This window comes from Dipodomys ordii, unplaced genomic scaffold (assembly GCF_000151885.1).
Source record: "Dipodomys ordii isolate 6190 unplaced genomic scaffold, Dord_2.0 Scaffold71, whole genome shotgun sequence".
In the NCBI taxonomy this organism is placed as follows: Eukaryota; Metazoa; Chordata; class Mammalia; order Rodentia; family Heteromyidae; genus Dipodomys; species Dipodomys ordii.
This window is the reverse complement of record NW_012267287.1, coordinates 243,025-254,847: the sequence shown is the minus strand read 5'-3', so window position 1 is coordinate 254,847 and position 11,823 is coordinate 243,025. Positions and strand designations below refer to the sequence as shown.

Here is an 11,823-nt window from a genome sequence, read left to right as displayed (position 1 = left end):
GCCCCAGACCTCCCCAGAGTGCCCCAGAACTCCCCAGAGTGCCCCAGACCTCCCCAGAGTGCCCCAGAACTCCCCAGAGTGCCCCAGGCCTCCCCAGAGTGCCCCAGACCTCCCTCCCAGTGCCCCAGACCTCCCTCCCAGTGTCCCAGACCTCCCCAGAGTGCCCCAGACCTCCCCAGAGTGCCCCCAGACCTCCCCAGAGTGTCCCAGACCTCCCCAGAGTGCCCCAGACCTCCCCAGAGTGCCCCAGACCTCCCCAGAGTGCCTCAGACCTCCCCAGAGTGTCCCAGACCTCCCCAGAGTGCCCCAGACCTCCCTCCCAGTGTCCCAGACCTCCCCAGAGTGCCCCAGACCTCCCAAGAGCACCCCAGACCTCCCCACCCCAGTGCCCCAGCTGGGCAATCAGCATGTGATCCCAGGCCAGCTGGTAAAGGTTTGCAAAACCCTGAAAGGTGTTGGGGGAGAAACAGTCAGTTACAAAATCCAGAGAAGCAGTGCAGTCCGGGCCGGGCCCTGGAGGGGCGGCAGCAGGGCTGGACACAGGCAGCTAGTGGGCTGGGAGCTGAGCCAGGGTAAAGACTGGTCCTTGGGCTGGGCTTCGCAGGGCAAAGCACAGGGACTAGCCAGGTCTGCAAAGCTTGGTCGGCAGGGTGGCTGAGTCGGGCACAAAGCCCAATCCCACCAGCACTCCCTGGGTTCCGGGGGCCCCCTGCTTGGGAGCACGTTGGGCAGGGTCGGGTTGCTAGCCCTCCATGCTAAGCAGGGTGCTGTCTGGGCTTCCAGCAGCAGAGCAGAACCGAAGCTTGCTTCAATACCAAAACGTCAATGGTAGCCGGGCGCCGGTGGCTCACCCCTGTAATCCTAGCTACTCGGGAGGATGAGATCTGAATAGCATGGGTCAAAGCTGCCCAGGCAAGAGATGAGACCCTCATCTCCAGTTAGCCACAAAGAAGCCAGAAGTGGAGCTGTGAATTAAGTGGTAGAGTCAGCCTTGGGGAGGGGGGAGAAGAGAGGGGCCAGTGTCCAAGCTCTGAGTTCAAACCCCACAGGTTTGGAGGCTGAATTCAAGTCCTGGTCTTGGCCCCAAAAGAAAGTGACCTACTACACACACACCCACACCGTACACACCATACACACCCCCCCCCACACAAACACCCACACCCCACACAAACACACCACATACCAGTGATGGTTTTTGCGGCCTTGAAGGGAGGTGCACAGCTTGCTGGAAGTGGGGTGCTTGGAAGCTAGTTTACACCTTGGCCAGAAAGGAGAAAGGATCCTGGCCTCCCAGGCTTAGCAAGCGGCTCCCCCGCAGCCCTTCCATCTACTGCAGGGCTGGGACACTGCCAGGGGGCACTGGGATGAAGGGGGAGTCCCAGGGGGAAGCCAGGAGGCAAGGGACATCTGAGCAGCACTGTCCATGGCAGAAGGGCCATCGAGCATGCACCGCACGGAGGCGGCCAATCTCCAGGCATTTATGTGATCTAATTTATACTTAAGCATTCTAGAGTTGGGCCAGGTGGCTTGTGTCTGTCACTGTTACTGTTCAAGAGGCTGAAAACAAGAGGATCATGGCTCAAAGCCAGCCTGGGCAGACATATCATGAGCTGCATCTTCAATTAAGTCGCAAACAGCCAGAAGTGGAGGCAAGACTCAAGGAGCAGCAGAGCACCGGCCTGAGTGAACAAAGCTAAGCAACAGTGGAGGCCTTGAATTTAAGCCTCATACCGGCATGAACAAAAATTTATTAGATAACATAAAATTATCCCAATTACTCTTAGTTTTGCCTATAATTCTGCTTGGGATTTTTCTCAGTTACCTGATACGCTCTGTGTGGGCCATGATCAGCATTCTCATGGCAGTAGCAGTTTGCCTGGTGTGTGCGTGCGTGTGTGTGTGCACGTGCGTGCATGCCTTGAACTTCGTCTGCTTGCTCTTGCTTGGCTTTTTTCTATCACAGCTGGCACTCTACCACCTGAGTACACTTACAGTTCTGGCTTTTTGTTGGGTAATTATAGATAAGAGTTTTGTGGATTTGTCTGTCCGGGCTAGCTTTGAACCTCAGTCCCCAGATCTTTGCCTTCTGAAAAGTAGGATTATAGATGTGAGCCACTAATCCTTGGCGATTTACCTTTTTTATTTAGAAACACAATGCCAGTTTCCCCTCTGTCCAACCCTAGTCTGTCCTCAGCAACAATGCAAACACCCAACAACATCCCTTCAGACCAGCTTGTGGGGCCCCACCCCTGCCAGCTGCAGTTTTAAACACTGGCCTGAAAGTCTCATTCATCTCAACAAGGATCGGATGTTCCTTTGAAGCCGTGGTGTGGTCCCATTGTCAGGAGTCCTGGGTGACCTGCACGCCCAGTCCTTGGCCCTGTGCCTTCAAGGGCTTTCCACACTTGTCTTTTTGTTTGTTTTTTGGTTTGGATTTTTTTTTTTTTGGCCAGTCTTGGGCTTGAACTCTGGGCCTAGGCGATGTCCCTGAGCTACTTCTGCTCAAGGCTAGTGCTCTACCACTTGGGCCACAGAACCACTTCTGGCTTTTTCTGTGTATGTGGAACTGCTCCCCATACTTGTGATATGATAACTGTCCAGGTGTATGTGTGTGCACTCTGTCAGTTTCGTAAGAAAATACAATGTGTAATGGTCACATAAGAGCAATTGGCAAATCCTGGCCTCAGACATGTTTCATTTCTCTGTGTTGAGAACTTAAAACAAACAAATACTTTTCCTGCTTCAGCCTCATGAGTGCTGGAGTTTCCCCATGGCCACTCTCCCCCTCCCCCTGCATTCCCGCATACTTTTTAGTCCTTCCTTTCCTCTCCTGTCTTTCGGTCTGTGTGGTCTAAACACAGAGGGTTGGTAACAGTCCATGTGTTCTTTATATGTAAACACATTTTGATCTTTGCATGAGCCTGTCAGCAGATCTGGCTTTGATCTGGGCCTCTTCTTCTGCAGATGGCTGCTTCCTTATATCTTCCCAGGGCAGAAAGAAGGTGAGAGAGGCTCCTGTTCCTTTGCGGAGGGCGCTAACCCCATTCTGGAAAGCACAGCCCTGTGACTTAATCACTTCTTAAGTGGCCCAGCCACAGAGGAACCGGAGGGCTGCTCACATCCTCCATCTAGTCGGCCTTACCAGCTGCTTCTCTGAGCTGGGTACAGACTAGCGGTCCATGTCCTGAGGTGGCACCCATGCCAGTGTGGGAAGCGTGACACCCTGTTTTGTGGGGCAGTGCCATGTGCCACACAAGATTGCAGCGGAGCTGTGGGTTTGTCTGCGTGTGCTCGCTCTCCACAGCTACAGCAGGGTAGTCTGTCAAGACACCTTGTATCCTTGTTGGTGTGGCCACAGTGGGCCCTGGTGCGTACTCTACCTGACTCTACCTGATGGTGTACTGCCCTGAGAACCCCACCCTCACCTGGATGAGGGATTGTGCCAAACAGCTGCTGACCTGGTGGCTAAAATCCACCTCGCATGGTCTGAAACCCTGGTGGGTCCCAGGTCTGAGGCTCAGAGATGCTCCTGCCCTGCTCCAGTGTAACCGGGGTGCAGGGCACACACAATGCTGCCCAGCTGGATCTCATTTAAATAAACAAATGAGTATATATGTATGTACATATGCATATGGATGCGTGCCTATATTTAGGAGTAATGCACTTCGGCATCTTTCAGTCATACAAGATTGTTGACTGGTTGGTACCATTCTCTTTTTTTTGGCTGACTTTCATATTTTAGGTGACATTTTGTTATTTATTAAATCTTTCCACGTTTGGCATTTACCTTTATGATGGTCATGGACTTTCACCGCATGTATTACTATAATCAGATCTGTCGACTTTGGCCATGGCTTCCTCATTATAGGTATGCTGTCTTTATTTTTTATAGGCCCATTGTTATCATTAAGATGTTGTATGGAAGGGTTACCATTTTGTAAGTCAGATAATGAGTCACATTTCTTTTTGGATGACGCCATCCCCTGCTTGGCTACCCAGGTGTCCCCTCTCTGCTCACAAGATGTATAGCTTATTTCTCACAGTATGTCTATGGGGCACGTGCCTGCACTTGTTTTTCCTGATTGCTGTGCACTGGGCAGCCGTGGTCCCACCAGCCCCTTCCTGGCCGTGCCAGTTTGCCAGGCAAGATGATGGAGAAGGAAGGGTCTGTCCTGCCAGCGGGCCTTTCTAGAGCAGGGGTGAAGGCTGTGGCCAGCCGGCCTTTGACGGTGGGTGTGAAGGAAATCGTGGTGTCATCTGTAGAAGAAGGTGCTGAGGGTGACAGGCATCTGGTCCAAGATGCCACTGTGCCGCTGACACTCCTGCGCCTTCCTGAAAGGAGCCGCCGAGCACCAGTCCAGCCCTCCTGCCCAAGAGGCACAGGCCGAGCCCGCTGTTCCGGCAGGTGTGCGCCCAGGCCTCAGCGGCCTGCAGCAAGTGTGCTTGTGTCTGTGTGCCTCTCTGTCTGAGTCTCACTCTCCTGACTTTTGCAAAAACAACCCAGATGATTTCCTTTTTTTCTCCTCTCTAAGAATTCTAAATATGATGGGAATTATCTGGTGATGTTTGAAAGATCCCATCTATGAATTCTTTTTTTGGGGGTGTCCGGTTGTGGGGCCTGAACTCTGGGCCTGGGCGCTGTCCCTCAGCTCTTCAGCTCAAGGCTAGCGCTCTACCACTTGAGCCACAGCGCCACTTCCGGCTTCTTTTTTGCTTATGTGGTGCTGAGGAATCAAACTCAAGGGCTCTTGCATGCAAGGCAAGCGCTCTCCCACTGAGCCACCTTCCCAGCCCCCCATCCTGCTCTTACATGTGGTTTGCAGCCTTTTTTTTTTTCTGGTCGGGCTGGGGCACTGTTTCTGAGCCTGTTTTTCTCCCTTTTTTTTGCCAGCACTCTTCCACTTGAGCCACAGCACCACCTCCAGCTTTTCTGAGTGGTTTATTGGAGATGAGTATCTCACAGATTTCCTGCCAGGGTTGGTTTTGAACTGTGATCCTCAGGTCTCAGCCTCCTGAGTAATGAGGATTATGGGCATGAGCCACCAGTGCTCCACGCTCAGATTTTTATTAGTTCTTTTCTGGAAACATTTTACTCAAGGTTCAAATGTATTGGGACAGAGTATACAATGTATCACGGATCCTTTTGACTGCTGTTTAAGGCATTTTGTGTTATTAATACGACTATTATTTTGTGATTACCTTAACTTGGGACATTTTCATGCTTGCTTTGTCTCCCAGTATTGAGCGCTGCATTTCCTCCTTCCTTGGCGTCACCTGCTGCTGATGCTTGTCAACAATGTCCGTGCTACCTTTAGCTTTTCTGCCCCCATGTTTCCTAGCTTGCCACCTTCTTCTTGGAGGGCAGAGGTAGAGCTACGAGCCCTCGATTGCTCAGGAGTATGGTATTGGGACTTACATAGCCACTGGTTAGTCCTGCTAGGAGGCGCCTCCAGCCCTCCAAGGTGCGTCCACTGAAGCCATCGTCCCTCATGTCACCGATAGCAGTTTCACCCACTTGCCTCCCCTCCAGAATGCGTGTCTGCCTTGGGAAACATCTGAGATCATCTATGGCTTGAAGACAGACCTCAGCCTCCTGAGTAGCTCAGATTACAGGAGTGAGGGCCCAGCCCCCAGCTCCTCGTTTTAGTCCTTCAGCCTTCCTCCGAGGCTGAATCATGTCCACTGTGTGGACAGACGTGTTTCATTTCCCTGTCCTGGCAGTGTGGTGCTCAGGTGGGTCCGCGCTCGGCTGTGTGGACGTGGGTGGGCAGGCACAGGCTCAGGTTCCTGTCTTCAGTGCTGTGTGCACACGGAGGTGCGGCTGTCTGTCGGGGCAGGGCTGGCTGTGTGCAAAGTCATCAAGCTTTTCCGAAGCAGCTACACCACTACATGTTCCCACCAGCAAGTTTCCCCACAACTTTGTCAACATTGATTTTGTTTCCTTCTCCTCCTCTTTCTTTTTCCTCCTCTTCCTCCTCCTCCTCTTCTTCTTCTTCTTGCCATCCTAACAAGTATTAGCCTGTTGTAGTAGGGACTGACATTGGATCTTTTTTTTCCTCATTCTGTTATGTATGTTAATTGTATAAAGGGTTTTCACCATGGTATTTCTTAAGTGTTTATGCTATAATTTAAGTCAGATTAATCTCTTCTATCTCTTTCTTCATCCTCCTGACCTTCCCATTTTTCAATAGCTTTCTTTTTTGTTTTTGTTTTGCTATTATAAAGGTGACGTACAGAGGGGTTTTGGTTATGTAAGTCAGGTCAAGTGCATTTCTTTTTGGACAGTGTCACCCTCAACAGCTTTCTTGATTGATCTTTGTAAGCTTTCCCTGCAAGCTGGAGAGAAATGCTGCTGCTGTCTTCAGGACTAGAGTATGCAGCCAGCATGCAGCTCTCTGTCCTTGGACCATGAAGGCTTTATTTGTAGGGTTCTCCCTCTGCTTTCCACATGAGGTCTGTGATGCTCTGGTCTGCACACCGCCGTCTTCCCGCCAGGGCCCTCCCCCCTGCGCACATCTGTGTGTCAGCGGGCACCGGGCATCAGGGCTCAGCAAGCAGGCAGCGCTTGGCACCTGTTTCCCTGATGGGACCCACGGCCTGATGATATTTGGAGGAGCAGGCCTAGCAGTGCGGGCTGTGTCACTGGGCTCTCCTGCCTGACCTAGCCACCATACACCTCTCAGGAGAGAACTGGGGACCTGGTGTAGCTCCTTCCACTTTAGTTTACCTGCTCCTTCCAGGAGGAAGAAAGTCTCTCTCACTGTTGTGTGAATTAGCTTGTTCTAGCAGGGATCTCATATCTGGAGCTTCTGTCCTCAGTATCTGGGAACCATAAGAATATGCTACTCGCCGGGCGCTGGTGGCTCACGCCTGTAATCCTAGCAACTCAGGAGGCTGAGATCTGAGGATCGTGGTTCAAAGCCAGCCCAGGCAGGAAAGTCTGTGAGATTCTTATCTCCAATAAACCACCAGAAAACCGGAAGTGGCACTGTAGCTCAAGTGGTAAAGCGCTCGCCTTGAGCTGAAAAGCTGAGGGACAGCGCCCAGGCCCAGAGTTCAAGCCCCACGACCGACAAAAAAAAAAAAAAAAAGAATATGCTACTCCATGACCAGCTTTCCTTGGAGAGGTCTGTGAAGTCTTGTAGACGTGGCTGAGAACTGGCCGGGAGGCTCCTGTTCCCCTTGGCGTCAGCAGCGTCTGGCCCCTGCTCTCCTCCCCACAGCCTCCCGTTGGCGATGGCAGCCCTCTCCCTCCTCTGCAGAGGACCTGGGTGTCCCCGAGGTGTGGGGTAGGACTGAGCACGGCAGCTCTCACGGTGAGCGCGCCTGGGGGAGGTCACCCTCCCCCCAGCTGCAGTGCGGAGGGGGGGCAGGATGTGGCCTTGCTCCTGTCAGTCAGGGTGTGTGTGTGTGTGTGGGGGGCCGGCAGCATCCAGGGCGGCAGCAAAGCAGGCCCCACCAGACAGGCTCCTGCCTGGGGTGACCAGCATCTGGAGGCCGCCTGGGGCAGGGCTCGCCTGCTGGGGCTCATGCTGTAATTACTATCTTGGTCTTGGGGGCCGAGCTGCAGGGCGTTTGGGGAGGTGTCTGTGACTCAGGAGCTCATGAGAAAAGTGGTGGCTGGCAGAGGGGGAATTAGGGCTTCGGTGATGGTGCAGACGGCGCCTGCAGCCGGGCCACGTCGGTCCAGGCTTCGGAGCAGCAGGCCTGTCCAGGCATCTGCCCCCACCGCCTTCTCCACACCTGCCCTCGGGAGCGTACGCCCACACTGCAAGCACACATGCACACACCATGGCCACCCAGTCACCGCTCAGACCACACAGCCTCCTCCTGTAAACCACTTCCCTGGCAGCAGCGGATGCCAGAGCTGGCAGGGGGGTTCCAGGGCCCTGCGTTCAGCTCTTATCTTTGCCCTGCTGTTCACAGGGGCCACCAAGGACATGGGGAAGATGCTCGGGGGTGACGAAGAGAAGGACCCTGATGCTGCCAAGAAGGAGGAGGAGCGGCAGGAGGCACTGAGGCAGGAGGAAGAGGAGCGCAAGGCCAAGTACGCCAAGATGGAGGCCGAGCGTGAGGTCATGCGACAGGGCATCAGAGACAAGGTGGGCACCACCCAACCTGCCTGCGATCCCAGCCACTGTCAGGGTAACGGAGTCAGATCCCACCTGGGGAAGAGGCAAGGCCCAGCCCAGGCTGCGAGCCCCCTCCTTGCCCCTTTGCCTGCTGGGGGCCTGCCTGCATATCTGCCATGGCCGGTGCGGGTGGGGCCGGCAGCCTCGGATTGCTGCCAGTGCTAACACCATGGACTTTCCTCAGAGGTGCTCTTAGGGTTTTGTGATCCCTCGTACTTCACACCCATCCTCATCCCTAGTCTTGGCTTAGCCCAGAGTCTGGCAGTGTCTATGCTGCCCCACAGGTAGGGACAAAAGCACAGGCGCCCCCCCTCCCTGCCCGGCTCTGCCTGGGCAGGCCAGACTGTCGCTGGGGGTAGCCGCAAGCAGGACCGTAAGCAGTCCCCCTGGGTGGGGACAGAGCTGTCTCTAACATACGCAGCATGCCCTGTCACCTGCCACAGGAACTGTAGTCTCGGCTCTCCTGTCAGCACGGAGGAGTCACTGAGGAAGTGGAGTCCAGTCCCCCTCTCTGGGGCTGGGAGCTGAAGATGGCTCTTCCTAAAATTACCCACAGTTCGAAGACAAGCAACAATGTCACTGAAAAATGGAGGGGTTCTATCAATCTCCCACTTTCCACATTAAGGTTTTAGCAAGGATTTTAGTATAACATAAAGTAGGAAGAAATGAAAAAAGAGAAACACTTCCTTTTTCCCCCATGCAAAAAATGGGAGTTAAAGACTCAAATGGGAGCTGGGTGCTGGTGGCTCACGCCTGTCACCCTAGCTACTCAGGAGACTGAGATCTGAGGATCACAGTTCAAAGCCAGTCTGGGCAGGAAGGCCTGGAGACTCTTATCTCCAATTAACCACCAGAAAACCAGAAGTTGTGCTGTGGCCCAAGTGGTAGAGTGCTTGAGTTGAGCAAAAGAGCTCAAGGACAGTGCCTAAGTCCTGAGTTCAAGCCCCATGACTAACAAATAAAAAGAGACTCAAATGGTTTTCATCTGTAGGTTCCTCCCCTCCCCCCCTTTTTTGGTGCCAGTCCTTGTTTGAACTCAGGGCGTGGGTGATGTCCCTAAGCAATAATGCTTAGTTCAAGGCTAGTGCTCTACCACTTGTGCCACAGTTTCACTGATGGCTTTTTGGTGGTTACTTGGATATATTCTCATAGACCTTCCCCTCCTGGCTGGCTTCCATCCATCACCCTCAGCCTCGAATAACTAGGATGACAGCTTAGAGCCACAGGTGCCCAGACTTTCCGTTCTTTGCCTAACCAGAGCTCCCAGATGTTCACTGTTTGAAAAAAGGTAAATGTGGATAGTCCCTCCAAAGCCTCCAATCTTGTAATTTATCATTAAAGAGGAGGTATGATGGGAGGGGAGTTTATGTGCTTTTTCAGTTTGCTTCCTGGTTTGTGTTAGGCCCTTTTGATACTTGTTCTAAAAAAAGAATATAATGTTTTGTCTCCTCATCTATTTATGTATCTATCTGTGTATGTATCTAGTGTTTACCTATCTATCATCTACCTATCATCCATCTAAGTATCTATCCCCTCTCCATGAATCTATCTATCATCTACCTATCCACCTACCTACCTTTCTGTCCTGACAGGAGAATGAGAATGGAGGGTAGGGAAGGGGCTCAGTGTGTTTGCTGAGATCATGTCGGGGCAGGCTTTGCTGACTGCCCCGGGCTGCAGAGTGGCCAGGCAGCCTACGCCACAGCCAGGAAGCATCGGACAGCCAGACCACAGAGTGAAGGGCTTCTGGTACCAGGCCCCTCTTTCTGTCCATCCCTCCCTTCTTTTGTCTTTCTGTTCGAGGGTGCTCCCTCTCAGCCAGTATAAACAAAGCTTTAGGTTTGAGTTTTCAGACACACACCTCCAGGTTCCCAGGATGCAGGTCTCCAGGAAAGCGGTGGCTGGAGGAGCCAGGGCTCTGACTTGGGGTCCCAAGGGTAGGGCTCTCCACACCCCTGTAACCTTATGCAGCTCTCACAGGAAGCCCCCTGCCCTTTGGGGTCCCCATGCCAGATGCAGGCGTGGGTTGGGGACTCTCCGGGGGCGGGAAGGCCCAGGGGCGCAGGACTGGCTGTGCAGAGCTGCCCCCTGAACGCCCTCTCCCTGCAGTACGGCATCAAGAAGAAGGAAGAACGAGAGGCGGAGGCCCAGGCTGCCATGGAGGCCAACTCGGAGGGCAGTCTGACGCGACCCAAGAAGGCCATCCCCCCGGGCTGCGGGGACGAGCCCGAGGAGGAGGACGAGAGCATCCTGGACACCGTCATCAAGTACCTGCCCGGGCCGCTGCAGGACATGTTCAAGAAGTAACACCAAGCTGGCCGGAGGCCGAGACCCTGCCCCACCTTCCCTGTACAGACCCCACGGAGGCCCCGCAGGATGTCGGGAGCAGATGCAGCACCCCCAACGCCAAAATAAGCCATAGTCCTAGATCTGTCCTTCCGTGCCCCTCCCCCACAGCCATCCAGGGCACCGCCCGTCCTCGCCTACCCCCCTCAGCCCGCCCCAGGTCAGGCCCTGAGAGGGCCAGCCCCTTGACCACCCCTGGGCGCGCCGTCCCTGTCTGTGGGCACCTATGAGGGCCCAAACTCAGGAGCACAGCCATAGTCGGAGCGGAGCAGTTGTGCAGTTGGGGTGGGCTCCGGCCCGGGCTCCCAGCCCCCCCTGATGCCTGGCACCAGGGTGTCTGGACCTGTTGGCCCAGCTGGACCGCGCGTGGTCTGCCTGCCTGCCTGCGTCCCCCTGACCTCCATCTGCAGGCCCTGACGTCTGTCTAGCTGTCACTTTCTGTTGCTCTTCATTGTTCCACAGGTTTGGCTTTCTAGAAACACTGTGGCCGGCCGGCCTATTCGTCTCAGCCAGAGGAAACAAGGCAGTAGGCTTGGGAGGGGCTCCAGGCACTCTCCAGTCTCTGTGCACCCTTCCCCAAGACGCTCACCCTGAGCCCCCTCTCCCCGTGGGTCCCTGTCCTGTGTCGGAGGGGGCTGCGGATCCCCTGAGCGCCCACTTCCAGAGAGGCCCAGGAAGCCACCGGTGGGGGAGGGGGAGGGCGCGGGGCGGAGCGGTTCTCCCCGCAGCCCTGCTCTGACGGCCTGAGGCCGGGCCGGGCGGCTGTGCGCGCCCACCCCTCCGTTCACCTTGTTTAATTTGCATCACAATCTGTTGAATCTCAGGTAAATGAGGTCTTCTGTATCTGTTTAGTTTTCCCGTGACAGACAGGCCATTCTGCCCCCAGCGCTTTCTGTCCAGTCAGACGGCTGTGTGTCCCAGGGCGGCCAGGGGCGTGGCTTGGCGCTGACCTCCATGACCTCACGTAGCTCTAGAGAAGCCATACGATTAGACTGCAATACTGCGCATCACCCCGCGCGCCCCGCCTCCCGCGTCTTCCGAGATGCCGCGTCCTCGCACCGAAAGCTGGCTCCGAGCGCGTTCCCCGTGACCGCACCCGTTCCCGCGCCTGGGGCCGCCGGCCGCCTGTCTGTCCGTCCTCCCGCGCCCCGCCCGCATGTGGGGGCCGGGCGTTTCCTCTCCGGATGGAATCACAGCCAATAAACAGTGATTTCCCGCAGGCCTCGGCTCCTTCCGCGTCCTGCCCGTCCGGCGAGGCCCGGGTCCCGCAGGTTCCCCTCCCCGCGTCCTGCCCGTCCGGCGAGGCCCGGGTCCCGCAGGTTCCCCTCTCCGCGGCCTGCCCGTC

At 55.1% G+C, this 11,823-nt stretch overlaps 1 protein-coding gene across 1 annotated transcript in view; it reads left to right on the top strand.

The window, feature by feature from the left end:
- Nucleotides 1-11,687, top strand: part of Cplx1 (complexin 1) — a 19,294-nt gene extending 7,607 nt beyond the window's left edge. The window contains exons 2-3 of the mRNA XM_013023914.1: nt 7,927-8,102; nt 10,242-11,687. Of these exons, the coding sequence (XP_012879368.1) occupies nt 7,927-8,102; nt 10,242-10,439 (374 nt within the window). The 3' untranslated portion in view covers nt 10,440-11,687. The remainder of the gene's footprint in view (nt 1-7,926; nt 8,103-10,241) is intronic.
- The last annotated feature ends 136 nt before the right edge of the window (nt 11,688-11,823 follow it).